We start from the raw sequence: 26,258 nt of genomic DNA, 5'->3' as shown, positions 1-26,258 counted from the left end.
AATGTTCAGAGTTTTGGCTGAGCCAGGTTTAATAGCCTGATGGCTGTGGGGAAGTAGCTATTCCTGAACCTGGTTGTTGCAGTCTTCAGGCTCCTGTAACTTCTACCTGAAGGTAGCAGGGAGATGAGTGTGTGGCCAGGATGGTGTGGGTCTTTGATGATACTGCCACCCGTTTTGAGGTAGCGACTTTGATAAATCCCCTCGATGGAAAGAAGGTCAGAGCCGATGATGGACTGGGCAGTGTTTACTACTTTTTAAGTCTCTTCCTCTCCAGGGCGCTCAAGTTGCCGAACCAAGCCACGATGCAACCGGTCAGCATGCTCTCTACTGTGCACCTGTAGAAGTGCAGGATGGAACTGCAGATGCTGATTTAAATCGAAGATAGACACAAAAAGCTGGAGTAACTCAATGGGTCAGGCAGCATCTCTGAAGAAAAGGAATAGGTGACGTTTTGGGTCGAGACCCTTCTTCAGATTGAGAGTAAGGGGAATGGGAAATGAGGAATATAGATGGTGATATGGAGTGATGTAGAACTAGGATCAGTCTAACCTATCTGTGCCGACCAAGATGCCCTATCAAAGCTAGTCACATTTGCCCATGTTTGTTCACATCCCTCAAACCATTTCCTATATGTGTTTGTCCAAATGCCTGATAAATGTTGAATTGCACATGACTCAAACACTTCCTCTGTCAGCATGTTCCATGTACAAAACACCACCTACAGGCCCTTCTACTTCCTATTAAATTATTCCCCTCTCACTTTAAACCTATGCTCTCTTGTTTTTGATTACCCTCCCCTGCGAAAAAAGACTGTGTGCTTTCATCCTATCTATGTCCCTCACAGTCATGGGGTAAGTCATTGTGGTCAGACTGTGAAAGATGGGATTTATTGAGGGGAAAATCTGTCAACATATAATTTAGATCCATCAACATCAATGCATTTTATCAAAAGGCTATTTAGTGACATTGTTAGCTGGTATATATGTATTAATTATTTAGGTATCCCTATATCATGCCACTGTTGCCTTTACTCACGACCAACCTCAAACAACTGACTTACTTTACTGGATCTTCCAGTGTTTATTCCACAACTCCTTAGCTTCCTCGACTTCCTCCACAGTAAGTACCAATGAGAAATATTAATTTAGGACCTCATATGCCGCTTAAGAATCCAAGCATAGATGACTACATTGCTCCTTAAATGGACATATTCTCTCACTTTTTACTCTTTTGCTCTCCATTTACTGTACTTACAGAATCTCTTAGGATTCTAATTGACTTACCTGCCAAAGCTATCCCATGTCCTCTTCTTGAACTCTAAATTCCCTTCTTGTGTACTGAGTCCTTAAACTCATCAAGAGTTTTGCTTAATCCCAAACTAACCACAATTCCTGCACATTGTAGGTGTCCCTCTATTCCCTGCCTGTTGATGTCTTTCTGAATTCCTCTGAAACATTCTCTCATATCTACTTTCACCATTTACTTTAGCAGAACCACTGTGCAAAAATAATGACCTTGTAACTCTCCTTTGAACTTTCGCCCTCTCACCCTTAAAGCATTGTCCTCTAATATTTGATGTTTCTTTCTCAAAAAGGACAGTTCATCTACTCTATCTACGCCTCTCATCATTTTATAAACTATCAGGTCAACCCTCAGTCCCCAATGCCCCAGAGAAAACAAAACCTGATGTCCAACCTCTCCTTATAGCTGATACACAGACAGATCCAGGTGAACCTTTCCTGCTCCATCACCAAAGCCTCCTCATCTGTTCTGTAATGGAGCGACCTGAAGTGCACATAATACTAAATGAGGCCTGATTGGCTTTATAAAGCTGCAACATGACTTGTCAACTTTCATACTCAACACTATGACCAATGAAGGCAAGTCGGTGTGGGTTTAGTATTGTCATGTGTGCTGAGATATAATGAAAAGCTTTGTTTCCAGACAAATCACACTTTCCATGAGTACACTCCAGTCACACACAAGTACAACAGGTAGTGCAAAGAGAAAATTACCAGAGCACAGCATGATAGCATTACAGTTATAGTCATACTGACCAACTGGCCCATGCCAACCAACATGCCCCATCTAAACTAGTGCCACCTGCCTCTGTTTGGCCCATATCCCTCCATACATACTATCCAAGTACCTGTCCAAATGTTTTTGAAACATTGTGATAATGCCACAGCTACCTCCTCTGGCAGCTCCTCCCATACACCTACCACCCTTTGTGAAAAAACATTGCCTCTCAGGTTCCTGGTAAATCTTTCCCACCTCACCTTAAATCTATGTCCTCTGGTTCTTGAAGTTACAGAGAAAAAAATCTTAAGATCGGCAATGAGATAATTTGGAAGATCGGGCCTACACCCCAGCTTAAGGGAGTTCTGTTCAGTAGTCTGATAACAGTGGGGAAGAGCTTGTTCCTGAATCTGGTGGTATGTAGTTTCAAGCTTTTATATCTTCTGCCTGAAGAGAGAGGGAAGAAGAGGGAATAACTGGGGTAAAAAAGATCCTTGACTATGTTAGCTGCCTTCCCAAGGCAGCATGAAGTGTAGTTGTAGTCGATGGGAGAGGGTGGATGAATTGTGATAAACTGTAATCCACAATTCCACATTCTTGCCATCTTGGGTAGACGATGCCAAACCAAGCTGTGATGCATCTAGCTAGGATGCTTTCCACAATTCCAGCTAATCTTTAATGCAGTGCCAAACATTTGTGTCTCAATAGACACAAAAAGCTGGAATAACTCCATGGGTCATGCAGCATCTCTGGAGAAAAGGAATAGGTGATGTTTCGGATCGAGACCCTTCTTTGGTCTGAAGATGTGTCTCACCCAAAATGTCACCTAATTTTCCATAAATGCTCCCTGTTACTACAGCTTTTTGTATCTATCTTTGGTGTAAATCAGCATCTGCAGTTTCTTCCAACACCCTTGTGTCTTTATGAGCCTTTTGTCACATTTGGTGTCTCTAAATGCTTTTTACAGACACCAATTGCTCCCTATGGACTGCTCTAACTCATTAACTAATATCTGCAAATGAATAATACAAAAAAAGACAAAACCAATGCCCCCAAGTCTATGTAGTTCTGAGCCTATTTGGAGGATGTAATATTTAATAGTCTGATGGGTGCAGGGAAGAAGCTGTTCCTGAACCTGGACATTTACAATTTTCAGGATCTTATATCTTCTTCCTGATGGCAGGAGTGAAATGCGCGTGTGGCCAGGGTAGTGATGCTGGCTTTATTTAGATGAAGGGATTAAAAGTAACATTAGCAAATTTGCAGATGACACAAAGCTGGGTGGCAGTGTGAACTGTGAGGAGGATGCTATGAGAATGCAGGGTGACTTGGACAGGTTGGGTGAGTGGGCAGGTGCAGTTTAGTATGAATAAATGTGAGGTTATCCACTTTGGTAGCAAAAACAGGAAGGCAATTACTATCTTAAATGGTATCAACTTGGGAAAAGGGGAAGTACAATGGTATCCGGGCGTCCTTGTTCATCAGTCAATTAAAGTAAGCATGCATGTACAGCAGGCAGTGAAGAAAGCGAATGGCATATTGGCCTTCATAACAAGAGTTGAATATAGGAGGAAAGAGGTCCTTCTGCCGTTCTATAGGCCCCTAGTGCGACCACACCTGGAGTCTTGTGTGCAGTTTTGGTCCCCTAATTTGAGGAAGGATATTCTTGCTATTGAGGGAGTGCAGCGTCGGTTTACAAGGTTAATTCCCGGGATGGTGAGGCTGTCATATGCTGAGAGAATGGAGCGGCTGGGCTTGCATACTCTGGAGTTTAGAAGGATGAGAGTGGATCTTCTTGAAACATATAACATTATTAAGGGTTTAAACACGCTAGAGGCAGGAAACATGTTCCTTATGTTGGGGGAGTCCAGAACCAGGGGCCACAGTTTAAGAATAAGGTGCAAGCCATTTAGAACAGAGACGAGGAAACACTTTTTCTCACAGAGAGTTGTGAGTCTGTGCAATCTCTGCCTCAGAGGGTGGTGGAGGCCAGTTCTCTGGATACTTTCAATAGAGAGCTAGATAGGGTACTAAAGGATAGCAGTCAGGCGATATGGGGAGAAGGCAGGAACGGGATACTGATTGCGGATGAACAGCCATGATCACATTGTATGGGGGTGCTGGCTCGAAGGATCGAATGGCCTACTCCTGCACCTATTATCTGTTGTCTATTGCCTTTTTGAGGCAGTGATGCCTGTAAATTCCTTTGATATGGGGAGAACCGATGATGGACTGGGCAGCGTTCACCAGTTTTTGCAATCTTCTTCACTCCTGGGTGTTTGAGTGGCCGAACCCTGATGCAACCAGTCAATATGCTCTCAATTGTATATCTGTAGAAGTTCAAGAGTTAAAATGGACTTGCAAGTTCCTTTCTCTAACTATTATTGCAGTTGTATTTAAGCAATGAGGAACACCGTTATTTCGAAACATGTTGCAAAATTTGGATTGTAAGGTCTCTGTCTTTAGGTAACTAGGGTGCTAGGAAAAGTTTAAACATTCTCAAAGTGTTGGGGAAATTCAGGAGAAATCGTGGCAGACTATCCACCATTGCGCCCATCAACCAGATTGTTTATTGCAGTGCAGGATAGATGTCAAGAGTCAAGAGTGTTTTATTGTCATATGTCCCAGATAGAACAACTTTCTTCATTTCAGCAGCACAACAGAATATGTAAACAAAGTATACTGTAAACAAAATAATAAACGAGAAAAAAAGGTTCAGTGCGTGTATATGTACATATATATCTGATGAAGGATCTCGACCTGAAACATCGCATCTGAAGAAGGGTCTCGATCTGAAAATTCACCCATTCCTTCTCTCCAGAGAGGCTGCTTGCCCCACTGAGTTACTCCAGCTTGTTGTTTCTATACACACACATATATATACGTGTGTGTGTGTGTGTGTGTGTGTGTGTGTGTGTGTGTGTGTGTGTGTGTGTGTGTGTGTGTGTGTGTGTGTGTGTGTGTGCGCACACACACACACACACATATGTACACATACACATAAAACAAATAATAATAATAGTGCAAAAAAACAAAACCAATGCCCCCAGGTCTATGTAGTTCAGAGCTTATTTGGAGGGTGTAGTGTTTAATAGTCTGATAGCTGTCGGAAAGAAACTGCTCCTGAACCTGGACCTCATGGATACAGCAATATTTGGATCAATCGGATAGTTTGGCAGAGGCATGATAGATGGAGTTCAATACAGAGAAGTGTATGATGCTGCACTTCAGAGGTCAAATGTAACAGGAACAAATAAAGTAAATGGCAGAGAAAGACACAAGGTGTTTGAGTAACTCAGCTGATCACGCAGCATCTCTGGAGAAAAAGGATGGGTGACGTTTCAGTTGGGACACTTCTTCAGATTGAAAGTAGGACTAAAAGAGGATCATTAATGTACAGAGGATTCTTGGGGTCCAAGTCCATAGCTCCCTGAAGGTGGCAACACAGTGAGTAGGTGGTAAAAAAGTTGTACGGTATACAGATAGAGAGCTTAGTAACATCCTAACTATACTTACCAGCGATCGCCTGCTGTAAAGCCAGGTACTTTTGTACCACGTCCAGGAGAAGGATCTGATCATGATTGTTTATTATTTATAGATGCCACTTCTGCTCTCCGGCTGGATTTACAGAATCATCCGATTGATAATCCTGACTTGGTCCGATTTACTGATGGCTCTTCACACCGACCTAGCGATAACAGATTAACAGCAAGCTATGCGGTGATTGCGCCCCACCAAGTGCTGGAGGCATATGCTTTACCGTCTGGAAAGTCTGCTCAAAAAGCTGAGCTGTATGCCCTGGCTCATGTGTGCATATTGGCAAAAGATGCTAATATCTACACCAATTCTCGCTCTGCATTTGGGGTTGTACATGACTTTGGGCAGTTATGGGAAAATAGAGGATTCATCACATTAACGGGAAAGACCATTACGCATGATAAACTGGTTTTAGATTTTACTGGATACGATCCAATTGCCACAGCAGATCACAGTCATTAAATGCGAGGCTTATACATCGTCGGACGATGATGTATCCAATGGAAATAGGTCAGCTGATTATGTCACCAAACAGGTTGCCCTCAGGAAAATGCCGCAATTCCAAGCAACTAAAATTGAGTCTGCTGCACAAGGAAAGCTCCCGGCTAGCATTGATCTGGCCCAGTTACAGGATGCCCAAAGCCTAGTATCACTCCAGGAAAATAATTCCAGGAGCAAAGCAGCAAGACCCTATTGTCTGGGTCCACCCTGATGGCTCACATCATGGAAAAGGGGGGGATGACATTCGCATTGTTCCAACAATGATATGCACCAGGTATAACAGTTGCAAAAACATGTCTGATGTGTCAACAAAATAATTCCTGGTACCTGGGATTAGGGGGGGGGGGGGGGGGGGGGGGGGGGGGGGGGGGGGGGCGTATTTAATGCCATGCAACGCATTTGCTTATTTTCTCAGCTGGTTTTGACAAGATACTGTAAATACTGGCCTTTTGGATTCTGCAGTCTTTGCAGAGCTCAATGAAGTCTGCTGACCAATTGACTGTACGGATTGCTACTCAATTGCCAACAGAATAGGATGGGCGCATTTTGACCTTGTTTTTCCTTATTAATTAAATTAACAATTGATGGGTCTGAATTTGAGGTACCTGTACTTCCATAAACATATCATCTGCAGTGCACAGAGCCTGTCTTCCCAGTAACGGCAGTGGGTCTGTTCTACAGATTATAAAAATATCAGTGCGGGACTGGATACCATCTCTGTTGGGCGTTCCCTTGCTGTTACTCCAGAGGGACGTAAGAGTTATTTTGTCCTTTAATCTTAAAATTATATACAGCAGTACAACTATAAATGACAACACTACCACCTGCTTTTGTGTTCTAGACTCATGACCCTTATTTTCCTCTTTGTTTATCACCTGCTTCCTCCTTCTTTGGGAGTTGGTGTATTTTCACTATCTCTATCCATTTCTTCATCATAGATAACTTAAAGCTTCCCATGTACGGCAAATCTCCGTTTGACCAATCATACAGATCGCTACTAAAAGTTACCACGTACAGTATCGATCATCTCTGGTCTCTTTTATTCCAACATCAGCTGGTGATCCCGGCGTGATGGGGTAGATGCTTAGATGTTTGCACTTGTGAGAGAATCTGAGAGAAACTGAGGGAACATAAAACATTACAATAAATGCTTGCTTATTTAAAACACTAAGGTGTGTAGACATTTTTGCAGAGAGTAGTGAATTTCTGAAATTGGGTGGCACGTTGCTGCCTTACCTCGCTAGTAGCGCCAGAGACCTGGATTGATCACGACTGCGGGTGCTGTCTGTAGAGAGTTTGTACGTTCTCCCTGTTACCGCATGGGTTTTTTCAGAGATCTTCGGTTTCCTCCCACACTCCAAAGGCATACAGGTGTGTAGATTAATTGCCTTGGTTTAAGTGTAAATTGTACCTAGTTTATTTAGGATAGTGTTAATGTGCAGGGATCGCTGGTTGGTGCGGACTCAGTGGGCTGAAGGCCCTGTTTCCGCTCTGTATCTCTAAACTACACTAAACTCTGCCTCAGGGAGTTGTAGAAGCTAGACAATTTAAAGTACTTAAGGTGGAGGTAGACAACCTTTTGAGGGATCGGGAGGATTGAGGTCGATTGTGCACAGAGGATGAGATGAGTTCTGGGCTGATCAGCCATGATCATATTGAATGGTGAGGGAAGCTTGAGGGGCCTGGATAGGAATTACCTACTTCTCTTTGTTGAGGGATCAAAACACAGGGTTTGGATTAGAGCATTAGAGGCATGATGTGGGGAGAAATATCAGCAGAGTGGGAGGGGTTGAGAAGTAGCTGCTTGAGTGAAACAGGATGACGGATGCTGAGAGAATTTTTGAATGGAAGGCTCTGTGGATTGGTTCTCCCCAGCCTCTTGCTTCTTGTGAGCTTTAGAAATGATTCTTTTGATTTGAACATAAAATACCAAATTTATGAATCTTGCAGATAATATCAAAAATTGGCAGTGTTACTGATAGTGAAGAAGAATGTTTGCTGCCACTGGAGGGCAGCACTAGATTGTCCATTGATTGGGTGGCATGTGGAATTCAATTCAGAGAAATGTGAAGTCATCAATGGACACAACATACTGCAGTAACTCAGTGGGTCAGGCAGCATCTCTGGAGAAATGGATAGGTGACAATTCGGGTCGAGACCCTTCTTCAGACCAACTTCAGAGCTTCTTCGTGCCTGAAGAAGGGTCTCAACCCAAAATGACATCTGTTCCTTTTCTCCAAAGATACTTCCTGACTTGCTGAGCTACCACAACATTTTGTGTCTATCTTTGGTGTAAGCCAGCATCTGCAGTTCCTTCCAAAAATCTTTGTCTGGTCCACTGCGAAATCTCCTCAAGGTATGCCTATCTCGAAGAGGTTCTCCTCTGATGGGAGTTCTGCAACAGCCTTTCTGGCTGCTCCTCCTCTGTGGCTCTGAAGAAGGGTCTCGACCTGAAACATCACCTGAAACATTAGAGTTGCTCAGTTACTCCAGTATTTTGTGTCTACCTTCGGTGTAAACCAGCATCTACAGTTCCTTCCTATACACAGTGATAGATTTTGGGCAGGGCCAACTTGGTTAACTCCTTCTAGCTGAACCCCATGATGGCATCTGGGCATTCTGGATCAGAGCACACCACCACTCCTTTGGGATTGGCATTAGAGAGCAACTTGTCACTGGATGATCCTGAAAAGATAAGAGTATTGTTTAAAATTCATGGTGTGTAAAGGTAACTCTGGCATGAATGATAGATTGGGATACATGAATAATGAATTTACATATACCATCAAACGATGTTCAAAATAACTGGGATGACACGCGTTAAGAAGATAGAGTGGTTTGATATTGACGGATCTAAAATATATGTCGACATATTTTCCCTCAATAATTTCCATCTTCCATAGTCTGGCCACTCAATGCCTCTATCTGTATCTTTGTAATTTGCACGACATCCTCTGCTTCCTAATTCAGTCGTGTCTGTAAACATGGAACGTCACGTGAACAAGTGTGAACATCCGGTCACTGTCTAAACTATGAACTGAGTTTCACTCGCCACTTTGCTGTCTGACCCGCTAAATGCTTCCAGGATTTTCCTTCAGATCTGATTTTACTTTCATATATAACTCTGAATTCTCCCATCTGGTTAAAAGTGCAGATCCCTAAGGATTACCAAGGATTGCCATTTGACACACTCAGTGAATCATGGAACTTCTCTGTCTCTTGTTTTACAAAGTTACTTCATATTTTGTGTGTTCACATTTTTGGAACCTAATGAAATCCTTTCTGCAAATTAAATGGAGGCAATATCCACAAATGTTTCATCATCATCATTACTGACAATGAGGGAGGAGTTGCCATCTTCAAGCCATATTACTGAGCTCTCTATCTCCTTTGCTGACAAGACTCTCAACTGTTCATGTACCAAGTCTCACATTTCTGCTCTCAATCCCTCTCCGTCCACCCAGAACAAAGATAGGGTTCCACTTGTCCTCATCTCCCACCTCTGTCGGTTCCACATTGTCCCACAGAGTAATTGTGGCAAAGGACATTGGCTTAGAATAGCAGATTCCCACTAGTCACATACCTCCAGCCAGAATATCTTCCATCCACATCCCTGTGTCTTCTATGAATAAGCCATTTCTGAATGCATATGACCAAGTCATCGTGAAATCCAGACATCTTACATTTCTGGATCAGCTTATCATGAGAGAACTTATCAAAAGCCTTACTAAAATCCATGTCTACAACATCCACTGCCTAACCTTCATCAGTTAATAGTGCAACTCCTCCAGTACATTTACCTCCCTCTCTACCACACCTGAAACATCAAAAACCTGGAACATTAAGCTGCAAGTTATGGCCTCTTTGATAGCTTTGATATCTGTAGCTCCTACATACTGTATAGGTTCTATATCAGTTGTTAAACTAATTCATTACCTATTTCCAGGCTTACTAAAAATGTTCTCATCCGGATAACAATATTGATTAGTACGGGTGTCAGAGGTTATGGGGAGAAGGCAGGAGAATGGGGTTGGAAGGGAGAGATAGATCAGCCATGATTGAATGGTGGCGTAGACTTGATGGGCCGAATGTATTAATTCTGCTCCGATCACTTATGATCACTGATGATCTTATGATATGATATTTATTTAGTTTTAGGTTTTTGCTAGATCTCCATTTGCGGGCAGTAGAGGGTCAGGTAGTGGTAATGGTGATTGGCATTTCAGTGGGAGAACATTTTTGGAACAGTGTTCACAACTCCATTAGATTTTTAAGATAGTTCTGAATAAGGATATGTCTGGACTGGGGGGGAGCAAATTACAACACTTTTGGTCACCAGTTAGAGGGAGTAATTTTGGAGCAGCTGCTCTTTGGTCTAACGTGGGAGTCATTTGAAGACAAAAGTTCAAGACTGGTATGAGTAGGAAGAAATTGCAGATGCTGGTTTAAACCGCAGATAGACACAAAAAGCTGGAGTAACTCGGCAAGACAGGCCACATTTCTGGAGAAAAGTAATGGGTAACTTTTCGGGTCGAGACCCTTCCTCAGACTAGTTACGCATAAGGGAAACTAGAGATATAGATGATGATGTAGAGAGATAAAGAACAATGAATGAAAGATATGCAAAAAATAACGATGATAAAGGAAACAGGCCATTGTTAGCTGTTTGTCGGGTGAAAACGAGAAGCTGGTGTGACCTGGGTGGGGGAGGGATAGAGAGAGAGAGGGAATGCTGGGGTTACTTCAGACTTCCATAAGGAGAAGGGAAAGAATGGGAAGCAGACAGCAAAACGTTGTAAATTTGGCCAAAATGGGAACGGAAGCATTTGTAATATGTAGGAAGATGAAATCAGACAGGAACTTTAAGGAATATAAAGAAAGCAGGAAGGAACTAAAGCAGGGAAGTAGGATGACCAAAGAGTTCATGAAATGCCCTTGACAAACAGAATTAACAACAATCCCAAGGCATTTAGACACACATTTAAACAAGTGGGTAACTAACGAGAAGATGGGATCACACAGCACAAAAGGATGGATTTTATGCTTGGAGTCAGAGGATGCAGGTGAGGTACTAAAGGAGTACTTTGCATCAATATTCAACAAGGTGAAGGACATGTAGCAGAGTGAGATCAGTGGGGTTCAGCTCCTATGCCAGTACGTTTACAAATAACACAAAAATGTATGGATTGTGGACAGTGAAGAATTATGCCAGAAGATCCAGCTGATTATACATACATTAACACTATCCAACACACATTAGGGACAATTTTACCAAGCCAATTAACCTACAAACCTATATGACTTTGGAGTGTGGGAGGAAACAAAAGATCTCGGAGAAAACCGACCAGGTCACGGGGAGAACGTACAAATTCGGTACAGACAGCACCCGTAGTCAGGATCAAACCCGGGTCTTAGACGCTGTAAGCTCTGTGCAGCAACTCTACCGCTGCACCACCGTGCCACTCTTAAACATTGGGTTTAAGGTGAGAAGAGAAAAATTTAAAGAAGATACAAAGCCGTTTTTGTGGCTATATTTAGGCACCTGGAATGTACTGTCAGTGGTGATTGTGGATACGATAGTAGCATTTAAGATCCTTATAGATAGGCAAGTAAATATGCAGGAAATGGAGGGATGTGCAGGCAGAATAGATTAGTTTAAGTAGGCGGCATGTTCAGCGCAGACATCATGGGTCGTAGATGGTGAAAGTTCTTGCTGTTACACTCTGTTTCTCTTACAACTGCATCCTCCCTACAAATCTCCCCAATTGGGAGCAGAATTGTACTGCAGATCAATCTTTAAGCCAATGGTCCACATCCAATACACGAGCAATAGGGTTATAATGGTGGGGGATTTATACTTCTCCAATATTGATTGAGAGTGCATTAGTGCAAAGGGTTTAAATGGGGAAGAATTAGTAAAGTGCACCCGGGAGAGTTCAGCCAATGTGTAGATAGTCCTATTAGCTGCACTGGACCTAATCTTGGGAAATAAGGCTGGGCTAATGGTAGCAGTCTCCCTGGAGCATGGAGACACAAGATATGGCAGATACTTCAATGTGGAGCAATAAACAAAATGCAGGAAGAACTCGGTAGATCAGGCAACCACTGGTAAGGGAAATGGACAGTTGAAGTTTGGGGTCCAGACTGGTCCACATATGTTGCCTGACAGGCTGAGTTCTTCCAGGAAATTTTCTTATTAACAATGGATCATTTTATTGGTGTTATTTTATTGGTGTTATTTTATTGATGATATTTTGCTTTAAGTTTCAAGACAGTTGTGGAAAGGGAGAAAATTGGCGCGGAGGACAAGGTCCTAAATTGGGGCAGCCCGATTTCAATAAGACAGCACCTGGTGGAAGTAGATTGGGAGCATTTGGTTGTAGGTAAAACAACATACAAATAGCGGGAGTCTTCTAATAATGAGATTTGTGCAGTTTGAGCTAACAATCCTGGAGAAGTGAAAAGTAAGGATAGTAGAATGAGGGAACACAAAGCCACCAGAGGCGTTGAGGATTTAGTTTAGTTTAGCCATGTAGTGGTACAGCATGGAAACAGGCACTTCGGTACACGGAGCCCATGCCGACCATTGATTACCCGTTTGATGGTGTTGAATAGACTAATGGAACTGAAGGCTGATAAATCCCCTGGGTCTGATGTTCTGCATCCAGGGTATTTATGGAAGTGGCTCTAGAAATCGTGGATGCATTGGTGATAATTTTCCAATGTTCTATAGACTCAGGATCAGTTCCTGTGGATTGCAGGGTAGCTAATGTTATCCCACTTTTTAAGAAAGGCAGGAGAGAGAAAACAGAATTATAGGCCAGTTACCCTGACATCGGTGGTAGGAAAGATGCTGGAGTCAATTATAAAAGATGAGATAGCCGAACATTTGGATAGCAGTAACAGGATCATTCCGAGTCAGCATGGATTTGCGAAGGGGAAATCATGCTTGACTAATCTTCTGGAATTTTTTGAAGATGTAACTAGGAAAATGGACAAGGGAGAGCCAATGGATGGAGTGTACCTGGACTTTCAGAAAGCATATGATAAGGTCCCACATAGGAGATTAGTAGGCTAAATTAGGGTACATGGTACTGGGGGTAGGGTGCTGACATGGATAGAGAAGTGATTGGCAGACAGGAAACAAAGAGTAGGGATTAACCTTTCAAAATGGCAGGCAGTGACTAGTGGGATACCGCAAGGCTCAGTGCTGGGATTGCAGCTATTTACAATATACATCAATGATTTGGATGAAGGGATTCAGTAACATTAGTAAATTAGCAGATGACACAAAGTTGGGTGGCAGTTTGAACCGTGAGAAGGATGCCATGAGAATGCAGGGTGTCTTGGACAGTTTGGGGGAGTGGGCAGATGCATGGCAGCTGAAGTTTAATGTGGATAAATATGAGATTATCCACTTTGGTAGCAAAAACATGAAGGCAGATTACTATCTAAATGGCATCGTTGGGAAAAGGGGAAGTACAGCGGGATCTGGGGGGTCCTTGTACATCAGTCTATGAAAGTAAGGATGCAGGTACAGCAGGCAGTGAAGAAAGCGAATGGCATTTTGGCCTTTATAACAAGAGGAATCGAATATAGGGGCAAAGAGGTCCTTCTGCAGTTGTACAGAGCACTAGTGAGACCACATGTGGAGTATTGTGTGCAGTTTTGGTCCCCTAATTTGAGGAAGTACATTCTTGCTATTGAGGCAGTGCAGCGTAGGTTTACAAGGTTAGAAACATAGAAACATAGAAAATAGGTGCACGAGTAGGCCATTTGGCCCTTCAAGCCTGCACCGCCATTCGATATGATCATGGCTGATCATCCAACTCAGTATCCCATCCCTGCCTTCTCTCCATACCCCCTGATCCCTTTAGCCACAAGGGCCACATCTAACTCCCTCTTAAATATAGCCAATTAACTGGCCTCAACTATCTTCTGTGGCAGAGATTTTTTCATCTCGGTCCTAAAGGACTTCCCTCTTATCCTTAAACTGTGAACCCTAGTTCTGGACTTCCCCAACATTGGGAATAATCTTCCTGCATCTAGCCTGTCCAGCCCCTTAAGAATTTTGTAAGTTTCTATAAGATCCCCCCTCAATCTTCTAAATTCTAGCATGTACAAGCCGAGTCTATCCAGTCTTTCTTCATATGAAAGTCCTGCCATCCCAGGAATCAGTCTGGTGAACCTTCTCCATACTCCCTCTATGGCAAGAATGTCCTTCCTCAGATTTGGAGACCCAAACTGTACGCAATACTCCAGGTGTGGTCTCACCAAGACCCTGTACAACTGCAGTAGAACCTCCCTGCTCTTATACTCAAATCCATTTGCTATGAATGCAAACATGCTATTTGCTTTCTTCACTGCCTGCTGCACCTGCATTCCTACTTTCAATGACTGGTGTACCATGACACCCAGGTCTCGTTGCATCTCCCCTTTTCCTAATTGGCCACCATTCAGATAATAGTCTGCTTTCCTGTTTTTGCCACCAAAGTGCATAACCTCACATTTATCCACATTATACTGCATCTTCCATGCATTTGCCCACTCACCCAACCTATCCAATTCACCTTGCAGCCTCCTAGCATCCTCCTCACAGCTTACACTGCCCCCCAGCTTCGTGTCATCCGCAAACTTGGAGATGTTGCATTCAATTCCCTCATCCAGATAATTAATTCCCGGGATGGCAGGAATGTCATATGCTGAGAGAATGGAGCAGCTGGGCTTGTACACTCTGGAGTTTAGAAGGTTAAGAGGGGATCGCATTGAAACATTGTTAAGGGTTTGGACATGCTAGAGGCAGGAAACATGTTCCCGATGTTGGGGGAGTCCAGAACCAGGGGCCACAATTTAAGAATAAGGAGTAAGCCACTTAGTGCGGAGACGAGGAAACTTTTTTTCTCACAGAGAGTGGTGAGTGTGGAATTCTCTACCTCTGGAGGCAGGTTCTCTGGATGCTTTCAAGAGGGAGCTAGATAGGGCTCTTAAAAATAGCGGAGTCAGGGGATATGGGGAGAAGGCAGGAACGGAGTACTGATTGGGGATGATCAGCCATGATCACATTAAATGGTGGTGCTGGCTCGAAGGGCCGAATGGCCTACTCCTGCACCGATTGTCTATTGTCTATTGTTCACGCTAGTTCTATATTATCCCACTTCTCATCCACTCCCTATGGAAGCAATTTATAGAGGCCAACTAACCTACAAACGCGCACGTCTTTGGAATGCGGGGGGAAACCGGTGCACCCAGTGGAAACCCATGTGGTCACACAGGGAGAACATGCAAACGCCACACAGACAGCACCTGAGGTCAGGATTGAAGCCAGGTCCCTGGCTCTGTGAGGCAGCAGTCTTCATGCACTAACGTAGCACCCACATTTGATGAAGTGAAGGGAAGCATTTGGCAGGCATAGGCAAATGAAAACAGGAGAGACACTTGGATATAGAGAGAGCAAAAGACTACTTTAAATATAAATTAGGAGAGGAAAGGGACAAGAAAAAATATCTGGCAGTCAAAATTGAGAAACATCCCAAGGATTGAACAATTGTATTAGAGTAAGAGGGTAACCAGGGAAAGAGTAGGAGCCAAGGAAAGTGAGGGCTGTTGCAAAGAACAATGGGGACCCGGCATGGGGGGGATTGCATTGAGGGACAGTGGGAGAACAAAGTGGGAACTGGTGTGCGGGTGCACTCTAGTTTTAGAATCCTCTTCTGCGTTTAATTGTTTTGTTTGTTCGTTCGTTCTGGTTAAGGTGCTGTGCACACGCCAGCCAGCCAACAGTTGCTTGGCTTTTTTATTCACTTTTAATTTCAAGTATTCGTGTACCTTGTGTGTTGTGACTGTTGGCAGAACAATTTCCCTCCGGGGATGAATAAAATGTTATCGTATTGTATCGTAAAACTGCTGCCAGATGCTGTGAAGTTTTGTATCTTCTGCCCGATGGGAGAGGGGACAAGTAGGAATAACAGGGGAGTGAATGGTCTTTCACGATGTTGGTTGCTTTCCCGAGGCAGCGTGGAGTGTAGGGTAGAGTAATTGACAAACTAGGCTGTGATGTAATCAATAGGATGCTTTATGCGTTCCATGTGTAGACATTTGTAAGAGTTGTTGGAAGCATGCTGAATATCCTTAGTCTTCTTTATCTGACTCTGCAACAGAATCTTACATATATTCAATGAATGTTACTAGAACTGCCAGCTTTCTTCCTCATTTACTGCTCAGTTTAACACACTTTGTACAGTCAACAAGCATTTACATGGAGCAGGATTTAACCTTTGATATTCAGTGTTTGTACTTTTTAGCTGTTGCTTTTACCAAAGGTATTGTTTGTCATTTCAGTGCAGAGTGAAAGAGCGAAGCTCAGGAGAAAACAAAAGAGTTTACAAATTGAGGATACATGTGGAGAATATTCATGAATATCCAAGAGCTTTCATGCTGCCTTTTGTTTCAAATTATTTTTGTGGTCATCATCTGTTCTGATCTTTGGTTGTTATTACCCACAGGTCTAACAGCAAACACATCCCTGATCCAATCCCCAGGAGCTCTGGTGGTGCGTGAAGGTGAAACAGTGGAGATACGGTGTGTCCTGAACAGCACCAATGTGAATAACATTGTGAACAAATTCCACGTTCACTGGTACAACTCACGTAATGGAAAAATCAAACTTAGTCTTTATGACAATGGCATCACTTACAGGTCACTGGGCTTCTCCGAGCGATTTCAGCTTTCCAGGAACGTCACCAGTAACAGCTACTCACTGACCATCAGAGAGGTGAAGATTGCCGACTCTGCTGATTACATCTGTGGCCTTTGGGGGCATTTATTTGGAGATGGAACCAAGCTGAATGTAACCAGTGAGTATTTAAATTGGTTCTATTTCCAATCCTAACATCATGAGGAATCATGATGTCATGTTGTCAGTTTTACAGAGACAAACATCATTAGAAGTTCACACTGCAAAATAGAGAATGAAAATAGGCCAAATTTATTTTTTAACTGAATAATGCAGATCACTCGTTACTGCGTTCTGAGATCAGGATGGAGAATGTAATTCGGCATTGCCAGAGAGGTACACATAGTGTGAACAGGTGAATGTAAAGAAATTACAGTATAGGTAGGCTAGTTTCTTCATTTATAATCACTTTGCTTGAGTTTACTTTATTATCACGTCTACCGAGGTACAGTGAAAAGCTTTTGTTGTCTGCTAACCAGTCAGCGGAAAGACAATACATGATTACAATCGAGCCATTCACAGTTTATGCACAGTCACTATTAGTTGCACCATCTGCCACACTGAGATCAATAACTCAATGGTCAGCGTGGGCTCAGTGAAGGACCTGTTTCCATGCTGCATCTCTACACTAAAGTGAACTAACATTACCACCTCAATGATCTATCTGTACTATTTCCATACCCTCTTATTCCTCCAATATACAGAGATCTGCTTACTCTGTGTAGCAACAAAGGACTAAATAAATGTTTAAACAAAGCTAAATGAAAAATGAAATCCCCATTGTGAGGCAACATCTCCCAACATTGGAGGGAGAGAGAGAGAAAGAGAAAGAGAGAGTGAAAGATAATCGTGAACAGGGAGAAAGTTGCAAACAGCTGCAATCATGAACCAAGTTAGCATCACTTTTACATGAGGTTATCTAATGACAAAGGATGAATGTATTTTAAGTTGAAACACATAAAGTATTTAGCAACTCCAACATTATTGTTCATCTGTTGATTTTTTCCCTTTCAAGTTGCAAATCCTCCGATCCTGATCCAATTCCCGAGGCTGGAGCGTGTCACTGAGGGTCACACGGCACGGTTACGGTGCTCCATGGAGAACGCTGAAGTGGGAAACACTGATGTCCACTGGTACCGAGAACTACCCGGGCTGGACATGGAGTGGGTTTTAACACACGAGGCAGGAGGCAGCGTACGAAGGAGACCAGGCTTCACTGAGCGGTTCCAGCCGTTCAAAGACGCCTCCAACAGCAGCTTCATCCTGAATGTCACAAACGTGACGCTCAATGACTCTGCCGTCTATTACTGCACAGTGTGGGGAGATATCAGAGGGAATGGAACCCAGCTCAAAGTAACCAGTGAGTACAAATTATATTTGGTTTCATTAACCTATGTTTAACTATATTGGGTGTAATTCACTTCCCTTGAGGTGGCACATGTACCGGGAGCACTGAAAGAGTAAGGAGATCGTACTGGAGCCCTGATTCTGGAAACCAATATATTGTGGCCCCTCACTAATGGTGTGAGCACTGATATGGTAACTGATGTCTGATCTGGGTTGTGGGAAATAAATTTAAATGTGCAGTGTGTTCTTCATTGTAGAGAAAACTAGCAACATTGTTCAGTGCTCAGTGTAATAGCAGGGCACTGCTCACAGCTGTTTGAGTTCAGATACAGGAGAGCAGAACGACAACTTGTCATGGCTTTAGATTAACCAATGCTGCCTCCATATTCCAATGGTTCAATAGTTCTTTATTTGTCACATGTGCAACTGTACAGTGAAATTATTTTTGCATATATTACGCATGCTGGCACCGCCATGTTTTGCGCCTTGATTATTCAAAGAGCAACGTCCGGTCAGCCCACAGCTCGATGTACTGGAGTAGTTCCCACAAACCAACATCCCTCCCCTCTCCTGGCCATCTTTGTGTCCCGGGGGTGCCTCCAGCAGCCTACCAGGAGGCGCTGGAGGCATTTCCCTCGCACCGGCCCTTGCTCCTTGTGTCTGACGTCTCCAGCTCTTTCCCGGTCATGCCGACCGATGAGCCTTTTGACGGGTTCCCAGTCCCGCCGACTGCCGAAACCTTCGGGCTTGTTTTCAATCAGGAATCACTGATACTTGAACCACTCACAGTGCAGAGGCGACAACAACAACGTAGTCACTGGATCTAAGGCCAGGGGTCTGGGACTGACTGTGAAGAAACAGGTTACACGTTGATCACCTGTGTTTATGCCCGGCCTCAGGCTGACAGTTCATTGTTGTTTGGATCTGAGTCTTTGCTCATCTGCATTGTGTTGATGCGGGCCCTCTAATCCAAGATACAAGATACATTTACTTGTCACATGTTCCAATTGTTTCAGTGAAATGTGTGGTCACCATACAGCCATACGAATAATAAAGAGCTCAGAACACGATAGACTTTAACACAGACATCCCCGTACAGCGGAATCAAAGGCTCCAAAATTCAGTCATCCTCCTCTGTTGTTCACCCGTGGTCGGGGGGCTCCTGGACCCCTCGTAATCACCGCTACAGGCGGCCCGATGTTCAGGCCCTCTCGCCGGGAGGATGGAACTCCGACGTCGGAACGGGAGAACCACTTCAACGGCTTGGACATCCGAATCGGCCACTTCCTACTGGATTCCGTGGCTCCCAAAGTCCACAGTCCGCTCTGGGCGGAGATTCACGCTGGCGGCCCTCGGCAAAAGGTCCCAGGACTCCGCGATGTTGGTCAGCGCCGCCCACGTTGGGAGCTCTACAAACCCCAGCTTCACGATGTTGAAGCAGCAGGCCCAGTACTCTGGAGCTTCAATCGGCGATCCAGGAAGGCATTGTCCGCTCCGCGATCAATCCAGTGCTGCGCCACCGCCGCTGAAGCTTTGGCCGGTCCCCGGCAGGAAAGGCCGCGCCAATCCAGTTGGTAGGCCGCGGGGAGGGGTGCGAGGTGGCGACTCGGAGAATAATCACATCCTCGCCAGGAAGTGACTGGGAAACGGTTTCCCCCTTACTCTACCCCCATCCCCCACATAGAAAAACTAAAGAAACCTCCAAACCACACTTTTAAAACAGACTAAAAATTAAAAAAAGATAGAAAAACAGACAGACTGTAGGCAAAGGCTGCCATCAATGCGGCGCCCCTAGCCGTGTATCTATCCATGTTAAATAGTGTGAAGCACAGTTGAAATTCCCCCTCAATATAATTTCCATGTTCCAGTGAAGTAGATAACTCATTGCACCATCAGCGGTAAAGGAAAGATCAGAATCCAACACAAAGGCAGAAGAATAGGGTCGGTGTAAGAACAGAGTCAACGTGGATGTATAAAATGGACATCATGGGTGAGAAATCTTTTAAAGCTCACGTTGTTAGATGTTTGTGACTAGCAAAGTAGGGTTGGGTTTGTCAATGAGCCATATGGAGAAAGTAGCTGCAGACGAGATCAACCATTATTCATCACAAGCAGACACATAGATGGAAGAATCTCTTGGTTAAATCTCCTGGAATGAACAGCAGGTATTCAAGCTGAGAAGCTGTGACTAGTGAGAGGTGGTGCAGGTTTTGTTGCTGGGACCCTCACTGTTCACAATCGAGGATGAAGAAACCAAGTATAACATATCCAGCTTAGTTGGTAGGCGATGTAACACGTGAGGAGGCTGCAAGGGGCACAGACAAGTATAAAGAGCAAGACAAGCCAGATGGTCTATAACTTGGAAAAATATAGTCATTCATTTCTGCAGGAAAAATGGACATGCAAAGTTGTTTTGAATGTTGTGAGAAGAATCTGGGTGTTCTCATACACAAAATAACTTAAAGTCAACATGTGGATAGAATGAGCAGTTTGGAAAGCAAATAATATATAAAGAACAAAAGGTAAAAGCTGTTGGAGTAACAAAAGGTCAGCCAGCAAGTCCGGAGAACATGGATAAATCTGACATCCTCGATAATCTTACTCTTCAATTATCCTGAGCCTGGGAAGTATGTGATGGTATCCATATTTTAGAAACTGTTACACACCAAATGCTGGAGAAATATGATGCCTTCCATTGAGCTCCATGTATATTCACACAGATCTCCTGGATGATCCGGTCCTTATCCAGTCTCCGCCAGTCAGCAAGGTGGCAGAGGGTGTAACCGTGCAGTTGCAATGTGTCTTGCACAAAGCTGGTGTGAATGACACTGACGTCCACTGGAACCAGCAGCGACCTGGGAAAAACAGCGAGTGGATAATGAGCCACTTTGTGGATGGCAAAGTCACCAGGTCTGGCTGTATCTCTGACCGCTTTAAGTCTTTCAGGAATGCCATGAGCAACAGTTACATTCTGACAATCGCCAATGTCTCCATCAATGACACTGCTGTCTACAACTGCAGTGTGTGGAGTTACATCTATGGAGCAGGATCCCAGCTCAATGTAACTGGTAAGTCATTGTTTGCCTACACTGACGATAACAGCAGCTCACACTTCAACCTTCACGCAATGACTCACCGACACATGGGAACTCTGTGACCACTCCCAGTAAAACAGAGAGTGGGGAAGTTATCCTTGGCGTGTAGAGTGCAACAGCTAAGAAATAGATAAGTGTGTGAAAGGACGAGTACAAGGGAACTAAAATCAAAAGTGTAAATAGTCTCCGCAAATGGTTTGTGGATGAAGAACCCTTTGGGTTTGAGTTGTCAAAGATGGAAGATATTACCAACTAATAGCATAAAGTCAAATAGTCATAAAGTGTGGAAACATGCTCTTCTGCCCAACTTGCCCAACCTGCCCACATGTCCCAGCTACACTAGTCCCACCTGCTTGCATTTGGCCCATATCTCTCCTGAAACAAATCTGAATAAGGAGAGAAAGAGGATAACTTGAGTTATTAAAAGGAATAGGTTAGCCCATGAAATGCAAAATATGTATAAGTACATGGGTGATGAAATATTATGAAATGCTTGGGAAAAAGCCAAGCTTGAGTTTTTGAGTTTAAGTTTAGTTTATTGTCACGTGTAACAAGGTACAGTAAAAGTCTTTCACGGGCCAACCAGTCAGTGGAAAGACAATACATAATAACAATTGAGCCATCCACAGATACACGATAAAGGGAATAACGTGAATAATGTTTTGTGCTAGATAAAGCCAGTGAAGTCCGATCAAAGATAGTCCAAGGATCTCCAATGTAGATATTAGTTCCAGAGTAACTCAGCAGGTCAGCCAACATCTGGGATGGTAAATGGACAGACAGTTTCGGGTCAAGACCTCTTCAGACTGAGTAGGAGAGAGCTGGTGGAAAGTGGTGAGGGAGTAGGGGTGGGGCAAGAGCTTGCAAGTGACTGGTAGACTCAGATATGAAAGGGTTGATTGTCAGATAAATGATGTGCAGGAGGGAAAGGGGAAGATATTAACGAAGACTGTAGGTGATAAGCGGTGGACAAAAGATTACAAATAATGAAATCTGATAAGAAAAGAAGGTGTGAAATAAAATGTAGAACCCGAGGGCAGATGGTGAGGTAGATTAGAACCGGGAGGTGGAGGTGATGTGGCAGATATAGGAACCCAGAGGGGCTAGGGCTGTGTAATAACTAGCGAGTGGAAAGACAGGCATGAGAGGATTTTTTGATCTGCACCTTCTTTGTAGCTTGTTCAGTGCTTTCTGAAAGTCCAAATGCACATCAGCTAGTTCTCCCTTATCTGTGCTGCTAACTACAATCTCAAAAAATTAGCTGTTGCGGAATATGATTTCCTTTTAAAAAAACCTTTTGACTCCACCCTGTCCTGATATATTCCAAATGCCTACTTAATAATAAATTAATAATAGATTACATATCTTCCCTCATCCATGCTTCCCCTCATAATCTTGTGTGCTGATCTACACTCTCAACTCATCCGTCTCACTTGCTGTGCTTCTTGCTTTAAAGTAAATGCAGTTAAACCTACCGGTCCTCTCATGCTCCCCCTCCCATCTCTGCCAATGCTTTCACTGGACTTGCCTGTTACATTTTCTACATATGAGTCCGCTGTCATTCAGGGTCCCAACCCCATGTCTCACTAGTTTAAGAAGGAACTGCAGATGCTGGAAAATCGAAGGTAGACAAAAATGCTGGAGAAACTCTGTGGGTGAGGCAGCATCTATGGAGTTTCTCCATCACTTTTGTTTTCCCTCAATAGTTTAAACTCTCTTGAGTAGCATGAGCAAACCTCTCCACAAACCCATTCAGGACTTTGTTAGGCCTCATGCACAGGTTATATAATATTGCAGGATCACTGAACTCAGTAACATTGTTCTGGTTTTAAGTATCACAAGAGCCCATTCCTGTGCTTTACACATCTATAACTCTAATCAATCAATCAATCAATCAATCAATCAACCTTTATTGTCATCTTGCAAGCAACAGTTGTACAGTGCAAAATGAAAAGACGTTTCCCAGGGAATACCGGAGCATCGCACATGAAATTTAAAACATTTCACACATAATAACACTAAAAACAATCCAGTCCCTGATGGAACAGTATAAATAGTTAAAAGCAGGTAAAACAACAACGTTAAAATACAATAAACCAATCATAAAAAACCGGGGCAGCTGATTTGAGTGGCCAGTTCCAGTTATTAAAGTGGCCAGTGCCAGTTATTAAAGTGTCCGTGCCAAGCTGCAGAATCAGGTGACTGAGTACAGAGTGACTGTTTAGCAGCCTCACAGCCTGTGGCAGGAAGCTGTTTAGCAGTCTTGTAGTCCGGGCTTTGATGCTGCGATATCTCTTGCCTGATGGCAAGAGATCCAGGTGTGTGTGGAGGGGGTGCAGTTTGTCTTTGGCAATTTTCTGAGCTTTTTTCAGACAGCGGCTCTGGAACAGTTCTTGTACCGAGGGTAGGGAGACGCCAATGATCCTCTCTGCTCCCCTCACTACCCTCTGCAGAGCCTTCCTGTCCGAGCAGTTGCAGGTGGAGTACCACGTATTTATGCAGTACGTGAGTACAGACTCCACCGTGCCCCTGTAGAAAGTCCTGAGGATGTTGGTGGGGAGTGAGGCCTGTTTGAGTTTCCTCAGGAAGTGCAGTCGCTGATGGGCCCGTTTGACGGTCCCAGTGGTGTTCCTGGACCAGATGAGACTGTCTGTAATTTGCACACCGAGGAACTTTATGCTCTCCACTCTCTCCACTGTAGTGCTACTGATGTTGAGGGGTGTATGCTTTGGCTGCGCCCTCCTGAAGTCGACAACCATCTCCTTTGTTTTGTCGACATTTAATTCTAGATTATTTTTGCCGCACCAGTCCACTAGTTGTTTTACTTCCTCCCTGTACATTGATTCGTCATCTCCGCTGATGAGTCCCACCACTGTTGTGTCATCCGCAAATTTTATGATCTTATTGTCCCTGAATCTGGCAGCACAGTCATGTGTGAGCAATGTGAACAACAGCGGGCTGAGCACACAGCCTTGAGGGGACCCGGTGCTCAGCGTGATCGAGCCTGAGGTGTTCTTGCCAACACTGACTGACTGCGGACTCTCTGTCAGAAAGTCCAAGATCCAGTGACACAGGGTAGTGTTGAGGCCCAGCAGGGTTAGTTTCTCCACAAGTCTCTGTGGGATGATGGTGTTAAACGCTGAGCTGACGTCAATGTACAGGTTTCTGGCGTATGTGTTTTTGTTTTCCAGATGCGCGAGTACTGTGTGCAGCGTGGTAGAGATGGCATCCTCTGTAGAATGGTTGGGGCGATAGGCAAACTGGAGGGGTCTAACGATGAGGGGAGGCTGGCAGTAATGTGGGGTTTCACCAGGCGTTCAAAACACTTCATTATTATTGGGGTCAGGGCGACAGGGCGGTAGTCATTTAGGCAGGCAACCACTGGTTTCTTCGCTATGGGGAAGGACCATATTGCATGGAATGACTTCTTCCAAAGGAACACCGTGCACAGCCTAACAAAACACTACATCTATTTGTTTGTGCACGTCAGGTTGATTGCATTAGTCGAAACAGGGTGGACCACGTGATGGTTGCAATCTCCCATCCCAGAGAATGACTAAAACAATTCTACATATTTAGTGTTCAATTCTGTGCACTCTTTAAGCATGGTTTTTTTTAAGAAGACGTATTTTCCCATTAAAGATGCAAATCCTCCGATCCTGATCCAATTCCCGAGGCTGGAGCGTGTCACTGAGGGTCACACGGCACGGTTACATTGCTCCATGGAGAACGCTGAAGTGGGAAACACTGACGTCCACTGGTACCGAGAACTACCCAGGCAGGACATGGAATGGGTTTTAACACACGAGGCAGGAGGCAGCGTACGAAGGAGACCAGGCTTCACTGAGCGGTTCCAGCCGTTCAAAGACGCCTCCAACAGCAGCTTCATCCTGAATGTCACAAACGTGATGCTCAATGACTCTGCCGTCTATTACTGCACAGTGTGGGGAGATATCAGAGGGAATGGAACCCAGCTGAATGTCACTAGTAAGTTCAGTTTACACAATACTAAACAATCTCCGTTAGTGTAGATATGGAACATGCAAGGGGTGGGATAGCAGTTTTGCGCATTCATTTTTATTTCAGTTTACAATATTTACAATGTTAAAACAATAAAAAGTATTGAATTTTGTAGTTTTCATAGTCATACAGCGTGAAACAGGCCCTTCGGCCCAACTTGCCCATACCGATTCATTTTTATGTATTTATTTATGCTTTCTAACGAATTAGACAGACAAATACACATCTGTTGGCTATTTGTGGAGCATCACGTTTCTGCCCTGGCTCCTAACTCCAAGCTTACAGTCACACTTTATCTTATTAAATGGGCCACTAGGGGCGCCGCATTGTTGGCAGCCTCTGCCACATTCTGTCTGTTTTTCTCTCGTTTTTTAATTTTTAGTCAGTTTGAAAGTTTGTTTTGGAGATTTCTTTAGCTTTTCAATGTGGGAGAGGGGGGTAGGGTAAGGGAGAAACCGTTTCCCAGTCACTTCCTGACGAGGACGCGACTATTCTCCGAGTCGCATCCTCGCCCCCATCCTCGCTGCCTACCACCTGGATTGGAGCGGCCTTTCCTGCCGGGGACCCGGACCAGAGCTTGAGCAGCGGCAGCGCAGCGCTGGATACATCGCGGAGCGGGCGATTGCTTACCTGGATCGCCGTTGAAGCTGCGGAGTGTTGGGCCTGCTGCTTCAACATCGGAGCTGTGGTTTGCAGAGCTTCCAGCGCGGCTGGCACTGACTTCAACATCGCGGAGTCCTGGGGTCCTTTGCCGAGGGCCGCCCAGCGCTGCCTGTGGACTTCGGGTGCTGTCGGAGGTGGCCGATTCAGATGTTGAAGCCGCTGAGGATGTCCTCCAGTCCTGACATCGGACTTCCATCACCCCGGCGAGTGGCCCTGAACAGGGGGCCGCCCATAGCGGCGACTGCAGGGGGTTCATGAGCCCCCCGACCACATGAGGACAACAGAGGAGGATGACTGAATTTTGGAGCCTTCCCTCACAGTGGGAAACTTTGGTCCCGCTGTGT

At 44.3% G+C, this 26,258-nt stretch overlaps 1 protein-coding gene across 2 annotated transcripts in view; it reads left to right on the top strand.

Annotated features, from left to right (window-relative positions):
- The window catches only part of LOC129699364 (uncharacterized), a 46,220-nt gene that overhangs the window by 2,724 nt on the left and 17,238 nt on the right, over positions 1-26,258 (top strand). The window contains exons 2-4 of one of the 2 annotated variants that reach the window (XM_055639075.1): positions 16,560-16,910; positions 17,805-18,149; positions 20,857-21,204. In XM_055639075.1, the coding sequence (XP_055495050.1) occupies positions 16,560-16,910; positions 17,805-18,149; positions 20,857-21,204 (1,044 nt within the window). Of the gene's footprint in view, positions 1-13,426; positions 16,911-17,804; positions 18,150-20,856; positions 21,205-26,258 lie in introns of those variants that run through there. The other variant, XM_055639074.1, reaches the window with a different exon arrangement.

The sequence above is a fragment of the Leucoraja erinacea genome, chromosome 8, assembly GCF_028641065.1.
Source record: "Leucoraja erinacea ecotype New England chromosome 8, Leri_hhj_1, whole genome shotgun sequence".
Lineage (NCBI taxonomy): Eukaryota > Metazoa > Chordata > Chondrichthyes > Rajiformes > Rajidae > Leucoraja > Leucoraja erinaceus.
The sequence above is the reverse complement of the archived record's forward strand: the minus strand, read 5'-3'. Positions and strand labels throughout refer to the sequence as shown.